At 49.4% G+C, this 27900-nt stretch overlaps 1 protein-coding gene across 1 annotated transcript in view; it reads left to right on the top strand.

Moving 5' to 3' along the window:
- The window catches only part of TRPM8 (transient receptor potential cation channel subfamily M member 8), a 59029-nt gene that overhangs the window by 24756 nt on the left and 6373 nt on the right, over nt 1–27900 (top strand). Inside the window, exons 10-22 of the mRNA XM_012550092.3 lie at nt 2798–2900; nt 5908–6026; nt 6475–6765; nt 8796–8891; nt 9622–9751; nt 10408–10553; nt 13084–13196; nt 14269–14485; nt 16917–17008; nt 20049–20190; nt 21200–21371; nt 23020–23197; nt 25233–25423. Of these exons, the coding sequence (XP_012405546.3) occupies nt 2798–2900; nt 5908–6026; nt 6475–6765; nt 8796–8891; nt 9622–9751; nt 10408–10553; nt 13084–13196; nt 14269–14485; nt 16917–17008; nt 20049–20190; nt 21200–21371; nt 23020–23197; nt 25233–25423 (1990 nt within the window). The remainder of the gene's footprint in view (nt 1–2797; nt 2901–5907; nt 6027–6474; nt 6766–8795; nt 8892–9621; nt 9752–10407; nt 10554–13083; nt 13197–14268; nt 14486–16916; nt 17009–20048; nt 20191–21199; nt 21372–23019; nt 23198–25232; nt 25424–27900) is intronic.

The raw sequence follows: 27900 nt of genomic DNA on the forward strand, positions 1-27900 counted from the left end.
ATCCCCTCATTGCACAATCTTCCTCCTCAGCTCCTGGACGGTTTCTTTGTCCTTCGGAGCAGTTCGGTCAGGTCCGGGGCCCAGCCGGGACCGAGCAGAGGTCCCAGGCAGCCCCTTCCCATCTCGCCGTCAGTATGGAGGCCAGGAATGGAGCCTGTTTTAAGGAGATGGCACCTCATCTGGCAGCAGCATCTCTGTGAAAGAGAGAGCCAGGAAACGAGGGGTCCGAGTCCCGGACCCCCAAAGGCAGGCACTGAGTCACCCCCCAGCCTCCTATCATGTCAATCCTTGCGCACAGAGGGCACTTGAGAAATAAGGTTATTTCTGATTAAGACTATTCTAATGAGGTCTTTCTTTTTTTAAAGTTTCCTCCCTTAAGTTTTATCAATGAGAGAAAGTACATTGGAATGGAGAAGTCCCCCCGGGGCACCTCTTGACCGGGTCTCGGTGCCTATAAATGGTAGCCTGGGTGCTGACCTGCATGGGCAAAGGCAGAGTCTTCTCCGAGGGCGCCCTGGTCACAGAAACCCCAGACCAGGAGCCAAAATCCCATCACTTTTCCTTTTACACCCAGTCACTTTTTTCCTCATTCTTTCAGCCTCCCACCAATCAGTTTGACATTGCTGCCCTTCAACCCCCTCTTGCTTTCTGGTCACGAGTGTCCTCCAAGGCCCTGGCCCTTCTCCCTCTTCCCTTCACTCTCCATAATCTTTCTTGGTGACTTTGTGAGCACCCAAGGCTCCCATCATCACCTCTCTGCAGCTCTCGTGTCTTCCCGAGCTTCAGTCTTGTTATCATGAGCCGCCCCTGGACATTGGGAGCCGGCGAGCCCACGAACCTCCAAACCAGCTCATTCTCTTCCCTGCTCCCAAGCCCATTTCTTTTCCAAATTTTTCTATTACCGTGGAGGGCACCGCCATCATGCCAGGGCCCAGGTTAGCCCCCCAGTTCTTCGCAGCTCCTCACTCTCCCTCCCCTCACACACTCACCCAGCGGCCAAAAGCAGCCGTTTGGGGAGGATTCATGCCGGGATGACTCTAAGTCCAGAGACCCAAGAGGAAGCGCCCTACCCTGTCAGATAAACTCAGAGGCAGAATGAGGCACATTTTTTGATGTGCTCGATGAGGAAATTTGCTTTGCTTGATTACACATTCTCATTATAAAGGTTCTCTTTTCCTTTCCTTTTTTTTTCTTTTTCCCTCTTTTCCTTTTCTCTTGGAGGAGAGGGAGAGAGAAAATAAATGTCAACTGAAAAAATTACAGAGTTTAAAAAACATTTAGCTCTGAACTAACATTGGTCTAATAAAAGAAAGTTGACTGGAAAACCTCATGCGATTTCCACCTCGCCATCTTTCCCATATGCTGTACCCCCCCCCTCTCCTTTGAGCACGGCCCCACTCTGCTGCAAGCCCTCGGTGCCCTTAGTCTGGACCAATAGCTGCTGGGGGAGGGAAGTGGGGTCTGCCGGCCTCAAGCCTCTCCCCCTCCTGTGCTTCCCCCACTCAGAAGCCAAAGCGATTTTCTTGAATTGAGGTCTAGCCTCGTCACTCCCACACTCAGTATATTCTGGTGGCTTTCTATCAGCCCAGGATCAAATCTACACTCCTTCATTTGGCATTTGCATATCTTGCCTCCATTTTACTTCTTCGAGGCCTCAGTCCCTTCCAGGTACCAATGTTCCAGGGGCACCGGCGTGCCAGCTGTTCTTCACGTGACACCACGTCCCATCTCCAGACTTTTGCAGTGGCTTCCCAGCATGCCTAGTGTGGTCCTCTCCTACTTCCCCTCCTCCCCCTTCCTCCTCTTTTGCCCCCTCCTCTTTCTCCCCTTTCTCTTCTTCTCCCCCTCATCTCTGCCTCCACGCCATACTTTCTCTTCCACCCTCCCCTTCTGCCACTGTCCCCCTCCCTCCCAGTGTCCCCTTCGATCTGCTTTCCCTGAGCTTTGTGGTGTTCTACTTGCTCCCCATCGAATAAAGTCCCCTGAGAGTAATTGCTTCTCTGCCTTTGTTTCCGGGGGATGGTCCAACCCCCTTTGAAGATGAGGAAACACACAAACGCTTATTGACCAATGAACTCCCAAACTCCAGGACCCGAGTGCTCCTAAGAAAGTGCTGGGCCTTGCTGGGCAAACACTCTTGTTCTCCACTCCCCTGGGAGCAGACGTTCGGGGAGAGTTTCTCTGGTGATTTTTCTGCTGACTTTTGTTTTTACATCGCCACTGTTTCTTCTATACTATTTTCCTACCTCCATTGAAGTCTTCCTTATAGAAAAGACAAATCTTCCAGCACAGCCAACAAAGTGACTGTCTGACCGCAGAGCCCCCGTTCTCCATCCGGGGTCCTCAGCCCGCCTCCACTGGCCAGTGTGGGTCCACTCCCACTAAGCCTGGAGTAGCAAGGGGCCAGAGTTGGAAGCCACATTATACGTCCCGTATATGAGAAAGGACCCCCCCAGGGCCAGGTACTGTGCGGGGCAGCGAAGACAAGAACGAACTGGTCCCTCCCTTCAAGGAGCTGCAGTCTATACATACAACGACTCAATGTGGTGGGAACATGAGAACAGAATTTCTCACAGATGTTGTTTGTCTCTAAGTGGACGGAGAGGTCCTTGTCCACAAAGAGAAAGGAAGGGAGAGACAGAGACAGAAAGAGAGAGGAAGAGACAGAGAGAGAGAGACACAGAAACAGAGAGAGAGAGAGAGAGGAGACATAGAGACACAGAGAGAGAGAGTCCACCAGCGCCCATCAACACAAAGTCCAGGTTACATAATACATTTTTATTTTTAATTTCGGCAGCTCAAAGAAATCCTTGAAAACCCTCACCTGCTGACGGTTATTAAGATGGAAGAAGCTGGGGATGAAATCGTGAGCAATGCCATCTCCTATGCTCTCTACAAAGGTGAGAAGATCCTGTTGCTTAGCAGAAATGTTGACTTGGAGTACTTTGCCCACTGCCTTCGCTTTGGAAATTTGGGTTTTGAATGAAGCTACAGAGAGGTCCTTTATTCCTATGGGGTTAAAGTTGAAGGTTAGGGGAAGGGAAGTTTTTAAAGATTCTCATTGAGTCTAAAAGGGGATTTGGAAAAGGGTTTTGGGGTTTTATAAACGAACTTGGGAGGTTTAAGATTTAAAAAGTTCATTTCTCTTTAAAGTTTGATTGAAAAGAAGGGGTGGAATTGATATATTTAAAATTCTGATATTTTAAAAAGTTCTTTGTTTAAATCAATAAATTTTTTATTGTTTAACCCCTTTCTGGAGACAAAAAATAAATTAAGCCTTTTCTCATTGGGAGTTTTCAATTCCTTGAAAAATCTTATATGTCTTTCTAGGAAGGAAAAAAAAAAGAGGGAAGGAAGGAAGGAAGGGAAGGAAGGGGAAGGAGGAAGGAAGGAAGGGAAGGAAGGAAGGGGAAGGGAAGGAAGGGAAGGAAGGGAAGGGAGGGAGGGAGAAGGGGAGGGAGGAGGGAGGAAGGGAGGGAAGGAGGGGGGAAGGAAGGAATGGTTTAAAGGAAGGAAGAAGGGAAGGAAAAAGGGAAGGGAAGGAAGAAAAAGGAAAGGGAAGGAAGGAAGGGAAGGAAGGAAGGAAGGGGAAGGAAGGAAGGAAGGAAGGAAGGAAGGAGGGAGGGGGGAGGGAGGAAGGGAGGGAGGGGAGAGGAAGGGAGGGAGGGAGGAAAGAAGTGAATAGGTTTGGGAAGGAAGGAAGAAGGAAGGAAAAAGAGGGAAGGAAGGAAGAAGGAAAAAGAGGGAAGGAAGGAAGGAAGGAAGGAAGGAAGGAAGGAAGGAAGGAAGGGGAAAAAAGGGAGGAGGGGAGGGGGAAAAAAAGGAAGGAGGAAGGGAGGAAAGGAAAATAGGTTTGGGAAGGAAAAGGGAAAAGGGGAAAAAAGGAAGGAAGGAAGGAAGGAAGGAAGGAAGGGGGGAAGGAAAGGGAAAGAGGGAAGAAGGGAGGGGGGAAGAAAGGGGAAGGACATTTTAAATACCATTGTGCCCATTCTGCTTTTACAATTATTCTTTCCTTGATAAGTTAAACATGACCAGGTCCTTCAGCCCCTTCTCAAGGACAAGAAAAGAATTACCACTTGGTCCTGCCAATTTTTATTTATCAAGCCCTTTAAAAGTAACCTGGAAATTTTACAATTGAGGATAATGAGGAAATTGGTGCCGTGACTTGCCTAATGGGGGAAGGATGGGCTGTGGAGGTAGGAAAGGATGAGGAGGTGGAGGTAGAGGGGGAAGGACCATGTCGGTAACATAGCTGGGTCAGGATTGAGACCCAGTTTCTGAGCTTCAAACGCCAACCTTAACAGTCTTGCTATTATGCCAAAATCACGGTTAGATACACTCTGGATTGAGTCTTCAGGCTTGTCTCAAAGACAGAAGAGTTACTAGCCATGGGACTATAGGCAAGTTACTTAAGTTTAGAGTCAGAAAGACCTGACTTGAAATCAAATCCTAGACCTTACTCTCACTATATCATTGGAAAAGTAACTTAACCTGTATTTGCCTCAGTTTCCCCACCTGTAAAGAATAATAACAGTATCTACTTCCCAGGGTTATTGTAAGGCACAAATGAGAGAATATGTATAAGGTGCTTAATACACAGTATAAGGTGCTTAATTAGGATTATTCCCTTCCCTTTTCAGTGCCTCAATTTCTTCCTCTGTAAGATGGGGATGTTTTCCTACTCATAGGTTTGTTTCACAAACACCAACAATCTTTATCAAAAGAAAATTACTGTCATTGCTATAAGTGATTAAAAGAAAGGAGGATTTCCTAGTGATGAAGAAGTCCTCTCTGCTCCAGTCCTTAATGTCATTGAGCTGATACCACCTAGAACATCAAAGGGCCCCCTCAAGCAGACCCACTCTTTCTCTAACAAAATCAGCCTAATGCCTGAGAAAGGAGAAATGAAAGGGACAGATATTGTCTGATATGAATCTCAGCAGTTCACTAAGACCTTCTCCAACCACAAATTATTGTGTACTGGATTTATTTACTAGGATAAAGGTGTGTCCATCTCCAGTCGAATGTAAACTTCTTAAAGACAGGGACTGGCTTCTGTGTGCTCAGTGCCTTGTACACAGAAGGTGCTTAATAAATAAATTATTAGATGCTAAATGAAGTCACAGCATGTATCTGGGACAAGCATTAAAGATGGGTTTGGGAAATTCTGAATGACCAGCAATTCCTAGCACAGAAATTAAACTTGTATAAAAATCTATATGAACCTTTGCCCAATGATGCTACCCAGATATAAGTCTTTGAAATATGAATCTTGTAATTATAGGATCATGGGATTGAGGCCTGATGGGGAGACCCTTCCAATGTGAACCCAACTACATCACATCATTGGGGGATTTAACCAAATAAACACAACTGTAATACAACAAGATAATGCTAATGTGGGATTTTCTAGGTCACTGTGCTCACAGGGTCCCTACAGACAGGTCAGCCCCCCCCCATTTCTGTTCGAGTTCCACACCATTGTCTAGATCAACTCCTTGGGTCAGTTTCCAATACTGTCCCTGGAGGCAAAGTTCCAGTGATCATGGAATCTTAAAATCGTGGCTTTCGAGTTGGAAGGCTATAGAGGTCTTCTCATTGAAGCCCCTCCTTCAGGGACTTGCCACTGCTTTACATAGCAGGGTAAGCAGAGAGCTGGGGCTCGAACCCAAGCTCTCTGGCTCCATGGCAATTGCTTTGGGGGCTACCCCAGCATCACCCAAACAGCATTAGCTCTGCATGGGTTGTCTCGTTTGGAGCCCTGGAGCAAAGTTTAAATGTAAGGGTGGGCCGCTGGTCACCCTAAGCAGCGAACATCACCCGTGGGTCCCACGTGCAACTCTTGCAGCAAACCCAGCCGAGCCCGCCCTGCCCCAGCCTTTTCACCTGCTTCCCTCCCTCTGCCAGCCTTCAGCACCAACGAACAGGAGAAGGACAACTGGAACGGGCAGCTGAAGCTGCTGCTGGAGTGGAACCAGCTGGACCTGGCCAACGAGGAAATCTTCACCAACGACCGCAGATGGGAGGTGAGGAAGAAGCCAGCTGGGAAGCCGACAGCTCCCGCTGAGCCCGCTCCAGGCAGGGAACCATTAGCGCAGTTTCTCCTGCCACCCTTTGTAAAGACGTCTCCTCGCTGGTTCTCCAAAGGAGGGACTTTACAAATGCAACTTCCACGGTGTAAGCCCAAAGTCCCGAGCCCTGAGCCCCAGGCTGGGGTCTTTCTCCTTCCTGGCAGCTGGGGGACGCAGGGCAGAGAGGGTGGGCTTGCAGTCGGGAACCTGAGTTCCAACCTCAGCCATTTACTGTGGATCCCTGGGACTCTGCCTTGGCTCCCTCAAACTGGAAAAATCTTAAAAGCCCCTGCCTCCAGGGTTGTGGTGGGAAGCATGTGAGCGAATATTTCTGAAGTGCTTAGCACAGCATCTGATATACAGTAAGTGCTTAATAAATGCTCCTTCCCTTTCTCTCTGGCAGTCTGCTGACCTTCAGGAAGTCATGTTCTCAGCCCTGGTGAAGGACAGACCCAAATTTGTCCGTCTCTTCCTGGAAAACGGCCTCAACCTGAGGAAGTTCCTCACCAACGACGTCCTTACGGAGCTCTTCTCTAACAACTTCAGCACTCTCGTGTACCGCAACCTGCAGATCGCCAAGAACTCCTACAATGACGCGCTCCTCACCTTTGTCTGGAAGCTGGTGGCAAACTTCCGCAGGGGATACAGGAAGGAAGACAGGAGCAGCAGAGAGGATCTGGACCTGGAGCTCCAGGTGCGAGAGGGGCGGCTCAATCCTGGAGGGCTTTTCTGCCCCCCGAAAGAGCACTGTCAGATGCATGGGCATAGTCGGTTAAGGTGTCTGTGACTGTCCTTCCCCATCCCCGTGATCTCGGGCAAGTCACTGAGCCCCAGGTCCCTCACCGGGACAAGCTGGAGTTGGGCTCGGTTATCGCCAGGGTCTCTTCCAGGTCGAACACAGATGGCCCGTCTGTGTCTCAGTGCCCGTGGCCTTGGTGCTAGGGAGACAAAGGCTCATTGGGGCAATGGCAAGTCCCATGCCCCGTGAGCTTCCCTGGATGGCCTTGAGTCTGGCTGTGGAACGAAGGGAAAAGCTTTAGCCCGGACAAGAGCTCTCAAGGCAGAGGGTGGGAGGAGTGAAATAAAAGCCATCTTTGAGTATCTAGAGAGCAATTCCATGTCATCAATGTCATCACCATCAATCAGCGGTTGTGTGGGGCCCTGAGCTCTACAAAGCGCTTTATACATTACCTCAGTGGCAGATTTGTTTTGTTTGGCCCTGGAGAACAGAACCAGCAATAATGGGTGACAACGTAAAGGGGGAAGTTGGGGGCTGGATTTCAGGAAAAATTTCTTACCAATGAGAGCCATCCCACAATGGAAAGGGCGGCTTGGAGAAGCTGTGGACTGCCCTTCACTGGATGGCCATGTGTCCAGTATTTGGTAGTGAGGTTTCCCTTCATGTGTGGCTGAGATGCACCTTCCCAGATACATTATTAAGATTGCAAGTGGTAGAACAGGTGCTAGTCTTCATTGGGGAAAGGAGTTTCCTCACTGGCAGTTCCCTCTGCCAATGAAATCACAGGTCTAGGGGGACAGGGGCAAAGATGGTGGTTTCTAACCTTGGGAAACCCCCATTTGCATTACCCAAGATGACTTTTCTCTTCCACTTAATGTCAGAGACCCTTGTTTGCTTTGACTTTCAAGCTTGTTCTTCACACAGAAGTCAAAACCTGCTATTTCCTCCTATTTTCTCTACATTTTCAACTTGGATGCACAAGCTCTGTGATTGCTATGGGATTAACGGTTCTATATATCCTTTTACACTCTATTACACTGGGAGCTGAAGGCCTTCCAGGAAGAAGGCAGATGGCCCACAGCCATGGTCAGACCCTATTTAGAATATTGACTATAGTTCTGGCATCCCACTTTGAGATCATTGATATATTTATTAGAATGTCAAAGATGGAGAAGGGCTTCTAGTTCATCTCATATAAGGATCAGTTGGAGAAACAAGAGACATGTAGCCCAAAGAAGAGAAATGGGAATGGGGAGAATATGATGATTGACTTCAAGTACATAAGAGATCATCCAATGGGGAAAAAAAGAATTTGTCTTCTATTTTGCCCCCCAAGAGTAGAACTAGGGATGATGATAGGAAAAGGTTTTGTATTTTTTTTTACAAAGAGGCATTTTAGCCTTGATATCAGGAAAAACTTCCTAAAAATTAGAGCTGTTCCAGAATGAAGTGGGCTTTCTCCCTGGACATCTTAAAGCAAAGGCTGAATATCTTTTCCACTTCCTAGTAGTTACTTTTTATACATTTTGGTTTTAGTTTTCAGTATGAATGCCACTTCTCCACCTCTACCCCCGTGAACGTAAGCATCTCAATGGCACAGTCTGCTCCCTTTTGTTGTTGCTCTTTATATCCCCAGCGGCTAGCTCGGTGTCTGGCACAGGGAAGGTTCTTAATAGATGATTGGAGAGATCTGGGTTGAACTAAACGGCTACTGCTTAGTCATCTAAAACTGCCTCCAAAATTATGTGGTTCTGCGATTAATCTGCTACATTACTGAGATCAATCATGGGAGTTTGCTTTTATGGACTCCTTCCTTCAAATTGCCTCACCTCCCAAGCATGAGTCACTTTCCGAAGTTTATTCATTTCTTAGCCAAGCAGGCTCGAGGTTAATGACCCCTTTTCACGTGGCTGATACTTGTCAGCACACAGAACAGCATCCCCTCCATCAGTGCTGACCAGATGTCATCCTCTCCCTCCTCTCAGGATGTATCTCCAATTACAAGACACCCCCTGCAAGCCCTGTTCATCTGGGCCATTCTGCAGAACAAGAGGGAGCTCTCCAAGGTCATTTGGGAGCAGGTAAGAGCTCTCCTTTTCTGCCACTTTTTTCTCAGGCTTCCCCAAGACCTGGCTCCTACTCCTAGTATTTTTGTTAATGAAATGAAATGTTTATGTGGCATTTTCTAATGACAGCTCCCTACTTCTTATACCTATGACCTGTGTGATCTTGGGCAAGTGGCTTCATGTTCCTCAGTTTCTTCACCTGTAAATGAAGGGATTAGACTCAATAACTTCCAGAGTCCCTTCAAGCTCTACATGTATGATTTTATGACCCCACAAGCTTGTTCACAGAGCTCTGTTCTACAGAGGCACAAAGATCTGGCGTAGAGAAGCTAAGAGAGTTTGCTTGAATTCCTGTTAGCCTCTCTTCTCTCTTTTTGAGCATTTTTGGTGCTGTGGTCGGCTTTTCTTGGGGTAATTCCCTCCCCTGAGACCAAACATCAAGTTGAATTAAATAAGTTCAAGTAGTGTGACAAAAGCTCAGAAGTCATGCAAGCCACCATGAAGAAACTAAAACCCATGCATGTTAAAGTGCTTTCCCCAAGGTCCCCAAGGGAGGAAGTAGCAGAAGACCTTACTGGCTGAGTGACTTTGAACAAGCCACTTGATCTCTGTAAGCCTCAGCTTCCTTATCTGTGAAATGGGAAGAATAATGGCAGCTACCTCCCAGAGTGGTTGTGAATCTCCAATGAGATGTAGGGGTGGGGTGATCAGAACCAATCTTGACATTGTCCTGGTCCCTCTACAGACCAGGGGTTGCACTCTGGCAGCCCTGGGAGCCAGCAAGCTGCTGAAGACCCTCGCCAAGGTAAAAAATGACATCAATGCTGCAGGGGAGTCTGAAGAGCTGGCAAATGAATATGAAACTCGCGCTGTGGGTGAGTTGCCAAAGAGAGAAGCCCCTGCTTCGGGGTGGCAGGAACGCAGGGCATTAGCAGGATCATCCTGGCTAGTGGCTCTCCCGCTCTGCTCCACTGAAACACAAACACCCACAACCCCCGGACCACTGGTCTTGAGTCCCATTCTCTGCACTTTTGCCATTCAGTGCTGGGTCTCCCACTCTTTAGGCTGCCCAATCTTTTAGTGCCTGAAAGTAGCTCAGGGAGCTGGTGATTTGATCTCATTAAGGCAGCTGTTTCAAGGGCATCTCTTACTCTCTCCCCATTTATCCTTCCCATGAATCTGCTATTAGCCATTTTTCTTCCGAGTTTTTGTGCCCAAAGGTCATCTCTTTGTCTCTCTGTCTCTTTCTCTGTGCCCCTCACTGTCTCACTGCTTCTGCATCTTTCTCTCTGCCTCTTTTCTTCTTTCTCTGTCTTTGTGTGTCTGTCCCTCTGTCTGTCTCTCTCCCTCTGACTGTTTTTTATCCCAATCTTGGTCTGTGTCTCTTATTCTCTTCTCAGTGACCCTTCCTTCATATTCCTGCTTTTGTCTTTTCGTTATGTCTTTGTGTGTATCTCCATCTCTGTGTCCCCGAAGAGTTCTTTCTGACTCTCTGTGTGTCTGTCTCTGACCCTCTTTGTCTCTGTTTCAGAACTCTTCACAGAATGCTACAGCAATGATGAAGACCTCGCTGAGCAGCTCCTGGTGTACACCTGTGAGGCTTGGGGTGGCAGCAACTGTCTGGAGCTCGCCGTGGAAGCCACAGATCAGCAGTTCATTGCACAGCCGGGAGTCCAGGTGAGAACCTGTCATACTCAGTGTGAGTCTAGAAAATGTCCAGAAGCAGGTGCTTCCTCCTCAGCTCCCTGGGACAGTCGCCAGCAGGGAAAATGAGGCAAGGGAAACGGGAGACCAGGTCGGAAACTGCCTCCTGACAGCACAGCCTGGTCCAGTTCTGCAGCCTCAGTGATCCAAGGGCTTCCCTATCAGAAGGTCTTCCAGGCTTGGTCTATCCCAGGACCCCACAGCTGTCCCCGAGGCAGCCCCAGCCTCAACGGTCTGTGTGCTCATCAGGACCAGGGTCAGCGGCCCAGCAAGAACCTGCCTGCTTTTGTCTTTAATCCCTCAGAGATCCTCAGGGTTCAAGGCAGGATAGAATTTGCAGATTTAGCTCCTCCCCATCCCCACCCCCATCCTTCCCACTCCCGTTTTACACAAAAAGCCTAAGTCAGCCTCCTCACACTTCTCTGATTCTTTCCAATTAAGCCAAGTCCTTTTTAAAATGTGGTAGGTGAAACTTAACCCAATGATCCAGATAGGAGCTGACCAGGCAGAGTAAAGCAGGACTTTCACCTCCATACTCTGGGGTATTCTGCACCCCTCTGTAATGTCCTGGCTAAGCTTTCTGTAGGTCCTCCGGATGGGCCTTGGTCTCAGCAGGATAGACACCACCAGAATGGACAGGAAGAGAGTCTAAAGTCTTTATTGTCTCCTTCACAGTCTGTGTCTGTCACAGTCTCTCATTTCCAGTCCTCTCAGCCCTTAAATGCCTTATTGTATTACATCATTCCAGTACACTGAATATGTGTGAACTAGAGAACCCTTACATCACCACGCTAAGCACTAAGTATATATGGGAACAGAGAACCATGATCTCATCAATTCCACCGAGTTAATACCTTGTTGTAAGTATCCTTGTTTCAAGGAGACGTCTCCAGAATTCCAGCCCTCTACACCCCTTAATGCAGTCTAATTACTCATCACCTTTATCATCTGTCTTACCACAGCTTGTCTTACTTGAACCTTGCAGGCCAACAAAAATTGTTTCCAGACACCCTCACCATCTCACCATGCCTCTATCATTTGTATGTAAAATGCTGATTTTTTTAGACCAAATTATACATTTTTATATTTACTCCATACTGTGTTATCTTTTTTGTTTGTTTTGGAATATTAAAGTTATTTTTTTTTAAATCTTACATTTAAAAAACTGCATTTCATCACCTAGCATGTTTTCTAAATTTTGCTTTTTATGAATAGATTAATATATTAAATTAAGCCAAGGTTCTTGAAGATTGGCAATATTCTAATATTGTTTTTTAAAAGTGTTTTAAAACTCCAAATCAAAAAACCCAAAGTGAAAAAAACCTTAACAGAGTAGTTGCTTCATGTTACACATCCAGAATCCACAGCCCATACAATAATTGCTTTCTTTCTACCGGAATAGCATTTTCTTTTTTATCACAACTGCAGTTAATTACTGCTAGATGCTCAAATTTTCATTGGATAGTATGTGACTGGAATCTGTCGATAGTGAAGTCTTGAGATTTTTCTGGGTTTTGACCATAAGCTGTATCCCAGGTCTTCTCCTAAGATCACATCAAGGATAGGGGGAAAGGGAATCACAGATCAAATCACAAATCAAATATTCTTAAAATTCTTTCTACCTCTTTGTGACTTTCTGTTCCTGGGTGATCTATTGACTTCTTTGTTTCTCAGTTTTCTCTTCAGTTTCTTCTTCTTCTCCTCCTCCTTTTCCTCCTTTTTCTCCTCTTCTTCTTCCTTCACATCTGGTGAGAAACATCAATCTTCTTATGCTCTGTAGCATCATACAGTGTTAGCTTATTAGATTCAGTCAAAGGTTATAGTCTAGATGTTTTTCCTGTAGTTAATTATAAGTCCCCCTTTGAGTACATCTGAGAAGTCACTATACTTTTATTCAGAACACCGATAAAAACGTCTAAGAGCACAGGCTCTCTGCAAGCGGGTCTGGGGCTCATGCCAAGTGCAATCAGAAGCCACTGTCGGCTCAATCCTGAATTCAGTTGGAGTAGCAGAGGGGATAATGGTCAGCCTTCCGCCAGTTCCATGTGCTGGAGGAAAACATGAGTGCACTTAGGAGAATGCTGTCGATTGCTGGCGACTGGTCTGTGAGTGACTCATCCAGACAGAGGATGATTTGTGCTCATAGATGGATCAGTTTGCCAACAGCAAGTCCACCCCAAGGCTAGACCAAAGTAATCGGAGGTTTGAGTATGATTTGGGTCTGTGTTTGCTAGACTTCAAAGCCTAACCCGGGCGACTGAAGGTGGAAGGATGGGGGGAACTGGGGGCAGGGCTATCTCCTTGTTGGAATGATTCCGGCTTCTCTCCCTCTCCATCGAGGCCCACAATCGAGCTGATGCGGCAGATTTGTTTGTGGCAGTAGACGCTAATGCAGAGGGAGGGCATTTCCAGGTGGAGGCAGTGGCAGAGGCTGGGGGAAGCAGGCTTTTTGTCCTGTCTTGACAAAGAATGGCCTCCATTCTTTTGTCTCTGTCACCTCCAGAATTTCCTTTCCAAGCAATGGTACGGAGAGATTTCTCGGGACACCAAGAACTGGAAGATCATTCTGTGCCTGTTTCTCATCCCTTTGGTTGGCTGTGGCTTTGTGTCCTTCAGGTAATGACCAGGATTTTCCTAAAAGATTCACACAGGGAAGGAAAGCGAACGAAAAGGCAGATGACCAGGACACAACCTCCAGCAATTGCCGTTGCCCTTTTGTCATAGCAAGCCCTTCTTGGAGCTGCCCCCAACAGGCACTTGGTGACTGAGCTTGGTTTAAGTCACATCCGATTGTCATGTTATCAAAGGGCTCTAGATTTTGAGCTTCAAAGTCATGTCATCTAACTCCTTCCTGCTCCAGAGGGGTAAACTGAGGCCAGAAAAGTTACAAGCCAGGCCATAGGTTTCGAGCTGGTTGGACGTCAGTGGCCGTCTCAGCCAACTTCCTGAGGCAGAGCAGATGGAAAGGTGATCGGCTCATGCTCAAACTGAGTCACTCCTGTAGTACTTGGGAGTCTGCCGCTCTCCAGTGGCCGTCACCACACGCTTCCTCGTGCTATGGATGTATGTGTGTTAGGTGCACATGTGTGTATTACCTGAGTGAATATGCACGCAGAAATCCATACAAACCCTTTTCTTTTGCATGACCGGAGCTGCTTGGAACTCCCCATGACTTGCAACTACAGCCCCTAAAAGTGCATCAGATTTTAAAAATGAATGGGCTGGTGGGAGGATAGTGTGGCATACTGAAGGTGGGCACAAAGCAAGTCTGAAGCCTCTTGAAGGGGCATTGGGGAGGGGCAGATCAGAATGACCCGCAGGCACTACAATCTTAGACGCTGGGAGTTTAAGATGTGGAAGTGAGCGGGGCCCTCCAGGCCTGGGGTACAGCGCAGGTGCCGGGAGGTGGGAGAGCAGAAATGGCTGGTGCTGAAGCAAGGAGAGCAAAGGGTGGCTGTCTGAGGGAAGCCTTCCAGAGGAAGGCTTGCAGGTAGGTGCAAAGTCATTGGGAGCGGATTGGGCTGGGATGGAAGGGTCCAGTGCTCAGAGGGACCGGTGGGCTTCCTGTAGGAGGAGGCACACTGAGCCATGCAGCCATGACCACGCAGAAGGCGCGGCTCCATTTCCCAAGAAGCCGGCCCCACTTCCAAAGGACTCACTCTCCGGGTTCTTGTCTTTCTCTCCCCAGGAAGAAGCCCATTGACAGGCACAGAAGGCTCATCTGGTCGTACCTGGCGTTCTTCACCTCCCCATTCGTGGTCTTCTCCTGGAACGTGGTCTTCTACATCGCCTTCCTGCTGCTCTTTGCCTACGTGCTGCTCATGGACTTCCACTCCGTGCCTCACACGCCCGAGCTCATCCTCTACGCCCTGGTCTTCGTCCTCTTCTGTGACGAAGTGAGACAGGTGGGCGGGCCGGTCCCCGGGGGGCTCGGGCCTCTCAGAAGGCAGAACCGGGTTCTCTCAAAGCCCAAAGGGAGCTGGTTCTAAAACTAAGTTTCCTGTTGGAAGTAAGGCCTGAAGACCGGGAGGGACCTTATACGATCTCCCCATTGCTGGGCAATCCTTCACTAACCCCCTGAAAACCCCTGAAAACCCCAGTCCTTCTTTCACAAATCAGTTTTAAGCACCTACTCAAAAGCGTCAGGAGCTGGGGAGAGGAAATGGCAAGTAGATAAAGAACCCTACATTACACCCAGGGTGCATAGACACAAGGTGGGTTTTGGACAGCCCTAGCATTGGAGCAAGAGGGGGAGGGGGGACCAGGATGGTCTCACATGGAAGAAGTTGAGTCTAGAAGGGAGCTTGGGATTCCGAGGAGCAAAAGAAAGGTTGGAGACAATTCCTGAGCTGTGGCGAAGGTGGTGATTGCCCCTACAAGAAGAGGTGATTAACAATCTGGGAGACTAGGGGAAGCTTTGGGAAAGTGGGGGATTCAGGGAGGGTCTCATGAATAAGAATGCTGGGGAATGACTCTGGGGAGGGGGAAGGGGAGGATGTAGCAGAGTGAGGAAGGGCAGGGAACTACAGGCTATGTCCCAAAGACTGTCCCTGAAGTGCGAAGAAGGTGGAGATTAGTAGGAGGAGAAAGAGACAGAGGAGGGAGTTGGTATCAGATTATGGAGGGCCTTGAAGGGAATAGGGAGTTATGGTAAAGATTTTTGAGGACATGAGTCATGTCATAATAGAGAACACATAGAACCTTAGGTCAAGAGGACTTAGGCTCAAATTCACCCTAGATATTTACTAACTATATGACTAACTCTGGGTTAGTCACTAACTTCCGTCTGCCTCAGTGTACCCATCTGTAATGAGAGGTTGAAATTCATGACCTCTGAGATTCCTGCCAGCTCTAAATCTATGATTCTATGTTCTGTGGAGAGAATAATTCCCTTGTCCACTACGTAAAAGGAGTATTCTGTGAGGAAAGCAATAGGAAGATGAGGTAGGAAGTCATTTTAGAGTAGGGGTGGGTGATGGGAAATTCAGGAAAGAAGACTTATACATATACCTACACAGGGAAGAGAAAGGAGGAATTGGACAGGAATTAGTCCCTCAGGAAGGCAGAAGCCACCAGATCTGGTCATCGATTGTATGTGAGGAATAGTGTCCTGCTCTTCATGACCCATTGGGGTTTTCTTGGCAGAAATACTGGAGTGCTTTGACATTTTCTTCTCTGACTCCTTTTACAGATGAGGAAACTGAGGCAAACAAGATTGTGTCTGAAATTTGAACTCAGATCTTCCTGCCTCCAGGCTCCATGTTTTATCTACTATATTCAGCTGCCCACTCTGAGAGGACTTGAGTTTAAATCTCTCCTCTCAGCTTTGCTACCAGTGTGACCTGGGGCCAAACACTTTCCCTCCCTACCTCCTCTGCAAAATGAGGGAATTGGGCTCTGGGTTCCCTTCCAGCTCTGGATCCGTGCTCCTAAGATCCTCTGGTTTTAGGAGATATGTGGTTCTTCACTGGAAGATGGGGCTTCTTCCCTGATAATGAAATCACAAATCTGATTATTGCTTCCCCCCCAAAAAAAACCAGGCATCTAGATTCTATAACAAAGGCTGATATTTCTAAAGAGCTTCACAAACATCTTATTTGTTCCTTTCAACAGCCATGCAGAGTACGCACCAGAGCCATTATCCCCATTTAGTAGATGATGAAACACATGAGGCTCGGAGCTATTACATGACCTCGGTACTCATGGCTGCATAGAAATTAAGTGTCAAACATAGAGCTCTCCCATTTCCGAGTCTGGGGCTGGACTTCAAATTGGAAGATTGGATTTGTGTCTCAGCTACATCACCTGGGCAATGATCTTTCAGATCTCATGTAACTCCTTGGCCCTCTGAAATCTATGGGATATAGCAGGAACTTTCTGGAGAATCTTTATAGACTGGGAGATATAGATAGATAGATAGAGGGATGGATGTACAGATATATCAATAGGTTGACAAACTAGATGATACATAGATAGATGGATAAATAGACAGACTAGATGAAAGATAGATGATAGAGAGATTAGATAAAAGACAGGCAGATAGCTTGAGAGAGAGAGAGAGATGAACTAGATGATAGGCAGATAGATGCTGTCAGCAGGTGTTTTCCACTTCCACATTAATATCAAGAATGGTCGTAGTTCCCAGGATATCCCAATATTAGTCAGAGACTCAGAGTTTCTCCTGGTCCCTTGAACACATGGCTCGGTGCCTCGAACTGCAACTGCCAATGAGCTGTAATAAATGAAAGCAAGCAGAGGAAATCTGGGAGAATGCGGGAACGTGGGCCGTCCGCGCTCCTTAATGATGCCCTCCCCCTTCCCTCTTCTGCCCCACAGTGGTACATGAATGGGATTAAGTACTTTACAGACCTGTGGAATGTCATGGACACTCTTGGATTATTTTACTTCATAGCAGGGATTGTCTTTCGGTAAGAAACTCCCAGGCTTTTCTTTTTATTTCCTCTTATGTGGGGGGAGGTGGGAGTGGGAGATAGTTGGGGTTAAGCGACTTGCCCAGGGTCACACAGCTAGTCAGTATTAAGGGTCTGAGCCTGGACTTGAACTCAGACCCTTCTGGTCCCAGGCCAGTGCTCTGTCTGCTGCACCATCCCTGGCTTTTCTAACGCCTGCACTGTCTGAGCTCTTCATTGTGCAGTCAGATGGAGAAGAGGTCAAAGTTCGGGTGCATCTTCCATGATGGATGGGAGGCCCACATCACAATGAGATCTCCAAGTCAAACCCTCAGCAGGCCCCCCAGCACCGACTTGCCAGGTCTCCTCTGATGTACGCGGGTGTCTCATCACCAGACAGGACACTGTGGTCCTGGGGAAGGAGCTCTGGATCTCGGAGCTACAGATCTGAGTGTGACTCCACCCGGCCTCCTCTACTTGGACAAGGGACTCGACCCCCATAAGGCCCAGTGGCCCCACTTGTAAAATGATGCTGATACTTTACAGACTGTCTGTTACGTGATCCTTGTGAGGACGCTAACGGTGGCACTAGAAATGACCTTCGCAGTCAACTAGTTAAAATTCATTTTACAGATGAGGAAACTGAGGCCCATGGAGCTGAAGTGACTTGGCCAAAAAAGGTCACTAATAGAATCACAGAATTTCTGAGTAGTAAAAGGACCAGGGCCTCCTAGTCCACCCTCTGCATAAGAGAAATCTCCACTAAGACGTACCCAGACATCCTCTGCTCCAGGCTGTCCGGGGCAGGGAGAGCCCACCACCTCTCCAGCAGTCTCACTGCTCCGGACGCCCCCTCCGACGACCCGGCCACACCCACCTGTCTGTCTCAGGCTGTATAAGGGGCAGCGTGCCGCCATAAAGCTGTCCCAGCACTTGATCCCAAAGGCAACAGGAGGGCCCTGTGCGGCCACCACAGGTAACAGGCTCCCTAGACAGCTTGTAGAAGCCGCATTCTAACAGGGTATCCGGTAATTCTCTGATTGCTTCCCGTTGAGGGCAGATCTCTCGAAGGAAGCAGAGTCAGCGAAGGGGACAGCTCCCCCGTACACCGTTCTGGCCCCGAGGAGGGGCTGCTTGTGGAGGAGAGGACATTTTGGAAGCAATAGCCCCAGCGCTGGGAAGGTTCAAACGGCAGCTGTAGAACCCGGGGGGCCGTCCGGGAACCCCTGCGTGTGCCGGGAACTGGCTGGGGGATCTCTTAGTCTTTTCCAGCTCTTCCGAGGCTGTGGTTTAAAAGTAATGAAAACAAAAAAACAGCCTCTGAGGTTCTTCCCCTGCCTGGTCTTTGATGAGCCTGTGTCGGGTCAGCGTGCCTTTTGCTCAGGGCCAGTGATGGTCTGTGTGCTTTCAAGCCAGTGAGAACCATCCTCAGCCCCTAAACCAGGGGATCCCACAGACCTAAGATTAATTCTGGGTCACCCCCACTGGACACTTGGACATCAGAAAACACTCCTGACCCATCGCTTCTGATTGATTAAGTTAAATTGTTCATTTTTCCTCTTTTTCTTTTTTGCTGAAGCAATTGGGGTTAAGTGACTTGCGCAGGGTCACCCAGCCAGGAAATGTTAAGTGTCTGAGATCAGATTTGAACACAGGTCCTCCTGACTTCAGGGCCGGTGCTCTCTCCACTGCACCCCCTGGCTGCCTCTAAGTTGTTCGCTTTTGAGGACCCCAGGCTGGCTTGTGTTCTTGAACATCATAAACAGTAAAGAAAGTGATTGAGGAATCCACCCTGGACATAAACAATTAACACCAGTTACTTGCTCTGAAGGTTGTTCCCGCCTCTGGGCTCTTGTCTCACACCCAGAACGCTCTCCGGCCTCCCCTTCACCTCTCAGGGTCCTGACCTTCCTTCAGGGCTCGTGCAGGAGCTACCTTCTGGAGGAGGCCTTCCTTCCCAACCCCCAACACTGACTAGCTCCTCACTCTGAAGTCACTGCTTTGAGGAGGAACCTCTTTAAGCCGCCTCCTTGCTGGAAGATGAGGCCCTTGAGAGCACAGACCCTTTTGGCCACTGGCGTTGTGTTCCCAAAAGAACCCTGAGCACAGTGTTTGGGATGGCGGGGTTGGTGATGGGACATAATATGCTATCGTATACAGGACATGATAGGATAGACTAGGACATGACATAACATTACAAACAATGAGTGCTTAATAAATGCTTACTGGTGGGGTGTTATTCGGGAAATCAGCTGCACCAAGAATTGAGTGAAGCCAATTGCTATTATTCAAAGCACCCAGTTCCTCCCTCCAGGGGTCTCTAGTCACTGCCGGGCAGATCCCTTTGGGCAGAAGTGAGACCACCTTTTCCCCTTTGTCTTGCTCAAGAAATCCATTCAAAAATCGTCATTTCACATCGGAGAACCAAAACTAATCCTTCTACAAAAATTCATTAAATTCCTACTGTGTGCCAGGTACCACAGTAGGTCCTTGTGATTCAAAACAGAGACAGTCCTTGCTCCCCAGGAACGGACGTTCTATCAATGGCAATTCTCTGCCCAGATGTGAGCGGAAAAACACAAGGTCATCCTAGAGGAAGGAAGGCAACAGAGGCCAAGGGGAATCAGGAAAACCTTCCCGGGGAAGCCAGCGCCTGAGCTTGGAAGGAAGCGCACAGGCCAAGCGTTCCCGGGAGCAAACTTGCGTTAATGCTGTCACATCGGGTGTGACCCTGCAAAGGGTCTCCCCTCTTCTCTCTTTCTACCCCGATTGTGCTCCACTGCTCCCGGGAGCACTGTTCCCCCAGTGGGCTGAGTCTTTGTGTTCCTGGCGAGAAGGCCCCAGACGCAGATGTGCACACTTCCTTGGGGTATCTAGGGTGGAACCAGAAGGCCCTCCTGCTTGGGACGCCAGCATGGCGTTTTCCATGAGGAAGCCTTAGCGCTCGCATGTACAAGTGGAGCCCCACTTACACACGTAAGAGGTTCTACCTCCTTTGTGTTTGCTGCAGCAAAGCCTCGGTGTTTCTGAAACGAGTCTTTCTTCCGCTTCTCCACAGGCTCCACTCCTCCAACAAAAGCTCCCTGTATTCTGGACGCGTCATCTTCTGTCTCGATTACATCATCTTCACTCTGAGGCTCATCCATATTTTCACCGTGAGCAGAAATCTAGGGCCCAAGATCATCATGCTGCAGAGGATGGTAAGGTTCAGGAAAGCGTCCTGCCGGGGATCCCGACTGACCGGGGAGAAGTTGTACATAGAGGGGCTCCTAAGGGTGCGACCTTATGCTGTTGTCCCAAAGGGACCCTCTCCAAACAAAAGTTCGGCTAGCTGTGGCCACCTGACCAAGGGCATTTCAGGGGCTTTAGCCACTCAAGCAAGTGCTGGAGAAACGGAAATCCACGATACTATAGACCCTCAGCCCAATGCCAGGCCCCCAGCAGCTGGTACAGATAAATGCTGCTTCTCTTCCCTTTGCCTTTAGTAGAATTTCTTGTGATTTGGTCACACTTTTTAAAAAGATGAAGTTTTTTTTGTTTTCAAGAAAAGTTCATAGGTTTGGAGCTAGAAGAAACTTTAGGGATCATCCACCAAGTCCAAGTCCCTTATTTTAGAAAGGAAGAAAGTGAGATCCAGAGAGTTAGGTGGTTTAGGATTAAGTTACAGCAAGTAAATGGCTGAGCCGAGATTTGACTGTAGGCTCTTGGACTCAGGAACCACCTCTCTTTCTATTTTACGACATCACAGATCGGAGGGCAGCTTCCCACAGGCAGGGCAGGAGCAGAATTCCTTCTGCCATCCGCAGGCTGTGGGGCCGTCTGGCAAGGCTGTTTTTCACATTCAGAGAGAGGCCTCGGAATACCCGCTTTTGAAGCCCGTAGACAGAAAGTCCAGACCTGAGCTAGCACTCGAAGCCTTTGGGTCTGGTAGAAGGTACCGGGGGTGTTCCTCTGGACCTGCCTTTTGAGTCACCAGAGCACGAAGAGAAAGAAGAGGTTTTAACGGGAGAGAAATGAGACAGATTATTTCAAAGCCACTGCCCGGGATGAGGTGGATACTCTTTTCAGTCCTAGGAGTGTTCTAACCTTCTGCTCAGTCAGCAGTGATGTCCCTGCTCTGGGTACATTTACCAGGAGATGAGGAGGTTGGGCTCCCTCAGGGAGGTGACCGACTCTCTCACAGGCTTTTCCTCCCTGCTTCTCCTCCAGCTCATCGACGTCTTCTTCTTCCTGTTTCTCTTTGCGGTGTGGATGGTGGCCTTTGGGGTGGCGCGTCAGGGCATCCTCAGGCAGAACGAGCACCGGTGGGAGTGGATCTTCCGCTCAGTGATCTACGAGCCCTACCTGGCCATGTTTGGTCAGGTGCCCAGTGACGTGGATGGTAACCAACCAGAGGCTGGGTCCCATGCATGTGTGCGTGACCGGGCGGGGGATACGGCGGGAACAAAGGGTTTGCTTTGGGGGGAGATGTGAGGGGCCTTCCCCCTAGTGGAAAGAATTTTAACTCTTTAAGGTCAGGGCCTGTTTTGATTTGGTCTTCAGCTCTCCAGTGCCCGGCGTACAGTGGGTGAATAAATGCTTGTGGAATGGAGTTTGAGGAAGGGATCCTCATTCTTCATGCACTTTTCAGGATTCCCACCATTATCGGGGGAACCTGGTTCAATTTGCCCTGAACTGGCCCAAAGGGGAATCTGTTACCATTAGATATGGTTTCCTTAGCTTTGCCAGCATGGTAGCCCATGAAATGGTCTTTGCCACATAGAGCAGTGCCATGGGAAGGTGAAAACTGACTCCCCCCCAAAGAACATGAAAACTAGTTGATGGACATCACGTTTCTGTCAGGGGGGTGTTCAGACTGCCTCACCTCCAGCACCTGGCATGCAATAGTGACTAATAAATGTCGGTGCTTGGTGCAAGGGGAGGAACATTGAACTTGGAGCTGGAAGACCTGGGATCAGATCCTGGTTTTGCTTCCTATGGCCTATGGGCTTGTGGGTAAGACACCAGACATCTCTGACCTCCAGCTTCCTGGTATACGAAATGAGGGGCTGAATCCAGCGGCCTCCAAGAGTCTCTTCCACCATGGAATCGACAATATTTTCCATTTGACTAAAATTCCCATGCAACCATTACCTTCTCCGCTGGCCCAAACATATCTTGTTTGTACCTAGTTAATTAGCAGCTGCTGCCCGTTAAGCCGTAAGTCCCTGGAGGACAGGGACTGTATTTGTATGTTCAGTGCTTCCCCGGGGCTCGGCATGCAGCTGACACTAAATAAGTGCTTACTGACTCACTGATTGCAGTGGACATAAGCAGGGAGCCTTTCTAAGCCTAACCCGGCAGGACTGAGCGACCCCAGTGCAGGTCCCGAGAAGCTAATCAAGGAGTTCTCGGAGCGCCGTCTTTTGACACTGGTCCATTATTACACTGATTCCCTGGGTGGGCTCCATTACCTGCAGCTGGAGAGACTTACAGGAACTGTGTCTGAGATTCCACTGGAATAGGGAACTCCCAGGTGAGGAAACTCCGTCCAGCAATCCGGGTCAGCACCTCCTTCTGCAGCTTTGAGTCTTAGAGAGGTGCCCAGGGTCCCAATGTCACAATGTGTCAGAATTTAAACCCAAGTCTCCTGACTCCAAGGCAGTCTCTCTGTCCACCACCCCATATAACACTACACACTCTCCCTGCCCCCACTTCCTTCGGTTTCTGGCTGAAAATCAATCTCCCGATCTTTTGCAGGAAAAAGATCATTAAAATAACTATAAAGATCTTTATGGCGTGATAAGGTTTGTCAAGTGCTTTACAGATGTGCTTCATTTGATCCTCTCAGGCACCCTGCTGCTATCATTATTTCTACTTTACTGATAGGCTGGGGTTAAATGACTTATCCAGAATCACACCACTAACCAATATTGGAGGGCAGATTTGAATTCAGAACATTCATCTGCAGTCCCTAAAACACCTTCCATAGCGAAGCCCCCTCCCCTCTCTATCCCTCCAAGAGCCTCATTAACGTGTCTCTGTCCTAGGTACCACTTACGATCTTTCCCACTGCACCTTCACTGGGAATGAGTCCAAACCTCTGTGTGTGGAGCTGGATGAACACAGGATGCCCCGGTTCCCCGAGTGGATCACCATCCCCCTCGTGTGCATCTACATGCTCTCCACCAACATCCTGCTGGTGAACCTGCTGGTCGCCATGTTTGGGTATGTACTAGGGGGCTTCCCAGTTGGAGAGGGGGAATATAAGTGGTGATGTAGGCGTTTGGAGAGACTATATTCTCAATATATCCTTCCCTTCTTTCTTTTCTTTCTACCTTCCATCTTCCTTCCCTTTCTCCTTTCCTTCCTCCCTTTTTCTTCAATAAGCATTTATTAAGCACCTACTTGTGGTTAAACACGGTACTAGGCTCTAGGGTTTCAAACATGACAATGAAACACTCCCTGCCCTCCCAAGGAGCCTCTGTTCTTATTGGGGGCTGACAAAAATTGCCCAGATAAATCACAAACTGCACAAAGCAAATCAGAGTGATGTCGGGGAGGGGAGAGTTGCAGCGCTGTGGAGAGGATAAAGGGAGGCTCTGTGTGGGAGACAGCCTCGGGCCCGAGGAAGGAGACCGTGCAAGACATGAAGGGCCAACAGGGTAAAAGATCAGGGAGGGGAGGGAAGGTGCTTTGCTACAGGTGGAAGCAAAGAGGACGGTTTGGGTGGAATGTAGAGTGTGTGACGCAATATTAACCAAACTTTGGCTGGTCTGACCTGGGAAATCAGCCCAACTTCGGTGCCACCTCTCCCAGGAAGCCTTCCATGGTTGCCTTCAGCCGAGGTTCATTTATTTTTCCTCATACTCTCTTAGAGAGACTGTGGTGATGAGTCTAGCTGCCCTATCTCAGGCTGTCTGTCAGCTTGGCCAGGAACAGTGACTGGCGATCGGAACGTGCACTTGGGGGGTTAACGTAGCTGCCCACAGTTCCCTCGGCGGGCACGTGAGGGTAAAAAGCAGCAGACGGAAGCGTCTGCAAGGACCCTGCATTAACGGTGTCGATGGGGAGCTCGGTGCAGACGCTGGGGGAAGCCTTCCCGTTGATTACCCTCTAGAGCAGGGCTTTGTGGGGCGTCCCAGCTCTGCGGGCACTGAGCAGCTCAGTCGGGTTTGAGAATTTTCTCCTAGGAACTTAATGCCAAATAATTGCCTTTTGAGGGAGGCAAGGCGAGAGCGCACCCTCAGACTGCATTTGCAGACAGGACTTGGGTCCGATCCCGGCCCTGTCACTTGGGTGGACTTGGAGAGTCGCTTATTTCCCGGGGCCTCAGCCCCCCCTCCCGCTCTACAGCTAGCACCCTTAGCTCTGGGGGCAAGAGCTATCCCCTAATGATTTCCATTTCCAGCCACGAAGCGCCAGCGTATTGTATCCCTCACGGAATGGAAAGCGAGGCGGGCGTCCCGGATTTCGTGGTTTTAGCTTCAGAGGGAGACAAACTTGCGCGCCCAGGTCTACCCTGGGTCACTGGGCGCAAATCTTGGCTCCCTTCAACAGCCGGAGTTGGGCGGGGGCGGGCGCCGTCCTTCCTTCTCGGAGAGGACCCAGAGTCCCAGTGGCGACCAGACCGACCCTAGAGTCAGTTGTTCCTGTTCAGTCATTCTAGCTGTTTCCGCCTCTTCATGACCCCATTGAGGGGTCCTTGGCGGAGAGAGTGGAACGGTCGCCGTGTCCTTCTCCAGCTCTCGTTACAGACGGGGAAACTGAGGCAAGCGCCCCAGCGACTTCATAAAGCTCCTGAGGGCCTGAGGTAGGATTTGAAGGGGAAAAGATGAATTTTCCAGACTTCGGGCCGGTGCTCGATGCTCGGTGGCGCCACCTCGCTGTCCCAGAGAGTCAGACCTGGAGTCGAGGAGGCGAGTTCGAATTCCTGCTCAGTTCCCCCTGGCTGAGTGACCGAGCACGTGGGCTACCCCCCCTCTCCCGAGGGCTACAGGGCCGCGCCGGGCTCTCGTGAGGGAGCACTCACCACCCCGGGGAGGACTCAGGAACCGGCCCTCCGGGCGCCCGGGCTCCGCACACGGGGCCTGCGTCAGCATTTGCTGACTCAGCCGAAGGGAGGACGCAGAGAAGGGAGGGAGGAGAGGGCGGCGCAAGGCCGCGCCGTGGTTTTGTTCACTAGGCAGCGGCGTCTGCTCTGGGACTGGGGGAGGGGGGAGACTCGCTGGAAGTCATCCCGACGACTCCTCCTCGCCGCCAGGTACACGGTGGGCACGGTGCAGGAGAACAACGACCAGGTCTGGAAGTTCCAGCGCTACTTCCTGGTGCAGGAGTACTGCAGCCGCCTCAACATCCCCTTCCCCTTCGTGGTCTTCGCCTACTTCTACATGGTGGTGAAGAAGTGCTTCCGCTGCTGCTGCAAGGACAAGCACGCCGGCTCCGCGGCCTGCTGTAAGTGGGCTCGGCTTCTGCGCCGGCGCGGCCCCGCCCAATGCGGCCTCGCCCAACACGGGCCCCGCCCAACGCGACCCCGCCCAACACGGGCCCCGCCCAACGCGACCCCGCCCAACAGAGCACCGCCCAACACGGCCCATCCAACACGGGCCCCGCCCAACACGGGCCCCGCCCAACACGGGCCCCGCCCAACGCGACCCCGCCCAACAGAGCACCGCCCAACACGGCCCATCCAACACGGGCCCCGCCCAACACGGGCCCCGCCCAACACGGGCCCCGCCCAACACGGGCCCCGCCCAACGCGACCCCGCCCAACAGAGCACCGCCCAACACGGCCCATCCAACACGGGCCCCGCCCAATGCGGCCCCGCCCAACGCGGCCCAGCCTAACACGGGCCCCGCCCAACACGGGCCTCCTCCTGGGGAGGTTACAGATGGCGGGAGTTCTCACATCTCCTCAAGGAATTATTGTGTACAGGAGAGAGGCAGAGGGGCGGAAAGAGAGAGAGGGAGAGACAGAGACGGAGAGACAGAGAGACAGATGGGGACAGAGAGACAGCTGCAGACATAGAAACAGAGAGACAGGCGGAAAGGGAAAGGGAGAGACAGACAGAAGGCAGAGATACACAAAGAGACAGACAGACACAGAAACAGAGAGACAGACAGACAGAGACAGAGAGACAGATACAGAAACAAAGAGACAAAGAGAGAAAGGGAGAGACAGAGAGACACAGAAAGGGAGAGACAGTGAGAGAGGGGGCTGTGGGGCTGCATGAACCCTAATATTCCTCTCAGGGCTAGAGCTCTGATTCTATGACTAACCGGAATCTAAGTGGAATTCCCCAAGCATTGCACAGAAATATTTAGCAAAAGGATGTATTAGGGGCTGCAGCAAGTCTGGTGCCTTTTCTCAATCATCTTTCTTGACAATTCCACTTTTAGTGGGGGGCAAAGGAGAGACTTGTCTATATCCCTTCTTTCTGAACATTACTGGCTACCACTTCTCCTCCAGTCTGGCTTCCAGTCTTTTTTTTTATTATTATTTTTTATTATTATAACTTTTTATTGCCAGAACCCCTGCCAGGGTAATTTTTTACATCATCCCTTGCACTCACTTTTGTTCCAATTTTTCCCTTCCCTCCCTCCACCCCCTTCCCTAGATGGCAAGCAGTCCTGTATATGTTAAATATGTTGCAGTATATCCTAGATACAATGTATGTGTGCAGAACCAAACAGTTCTCTTGTTGCACAGGGAGAATTGGATTCAGAAGGTAAAAATAACCTGGAAAGAAAAACCAAAATGCAAACAGTTTATTCTTTCTTTGGTGTAGCTGCTTCTGTCCATCCTTGATCAATTGAAACTGACTTAGGTCTCTTTGTCAAAGAAATCCACTTCCATCAGAATCCATCCTCATACAGTATCATTGTTATGGTATATAATGATCTCCTGGTTCTGCTCATTTCCCTCAGCATCAGTTCATGTAGGTCTCGCCAATCCTCTCTGTATTCGTCCTGTTGGTCATTTCTTACAGAACAATAATATTCCATAACATTCATATACCACAATTTACCCAACCATTCTCCAATTGATGGGTATCCATTCATTTTCCAGCTTCTAGCCACTACAGACAGGGCTGCCCCAAACATTTTGGCACATACAGGTCCCTTTCCCTTCTTTAGTATCTCCTTGGGGTATAAGCCCAGTAGTTGGCTTCCAGTCTTAACACTCAATGCAAACTCCCACTTCTGTCTCCAAGTCTAGCAGCTGCTTCTTAATTGTCAGATCCAATCGCCTTTTCTGTCTTCATCCCTTTTCTAGCCTCCACAGCTTCTGACCCGGTGGGTCCCCTTCTCCTTCTGAACATTCCCCCCTCCCTGGGTGTTGAGGACATTTTGCTCTCCTAGCGCTCCTCCTGTCTGTCTAACTGCTCTTTCATAGTCTTCCTTGATGAATTATTATCCGTGCCCCATGCCCTAAGTGTGGGTGTACCCCGGGTTCTGTCCCATATCCTCTTCCTTTTTGCTCTGTGTCTTCTTGGTGATCTCATAAGTTCCCACGGATTTAATTCTAACCCCCTATGAAGGTGTTTTCCAAACCTACATCTCTTCTAATTTCTCAAGCTCCCGTCCAGAAAAGAAGGGATTTCACATTTGTGATGTCTCAGAAGTTCCTTGCCACTTCATTTTTAACATGGAAGACAGTGACCTTTTAGGGGAATAACCCTTGCCATCTCACAGACTTGCCACTTGCACGTGGAGCACGAATCTATTTCCGTGAAAAACAGATGCTAATTCACGTTTTCCTCGACTCCGTTATCTCAAAGTGCACAGACTTCTCAGACAGACAAGGTTGAAGCTGCCTGACCAGTCTCCTGAGGGCAAAGTCGCTTATTTGGAGGTTACACGAATACAGGAGGGACTGGAAAACACAATGATCTATATATGGATAAATGACAAATTAGAAAGCATAGAGG

Source organism: Sarcophilus harrisii, chromosome 4 (genome assembly GCF_902635505.1).
Source record: "Sarcophilus harrisii chromosome 4, mSarHar1.11, whole genome shotgun sequence".
Taxonomy (NCBI): Eukaryota; Metazoa; Chordata; class Mammalia; order Dasyuromorphia; family Dasyuridae; genus Sarcophilus; species Sarcophilus harrisii.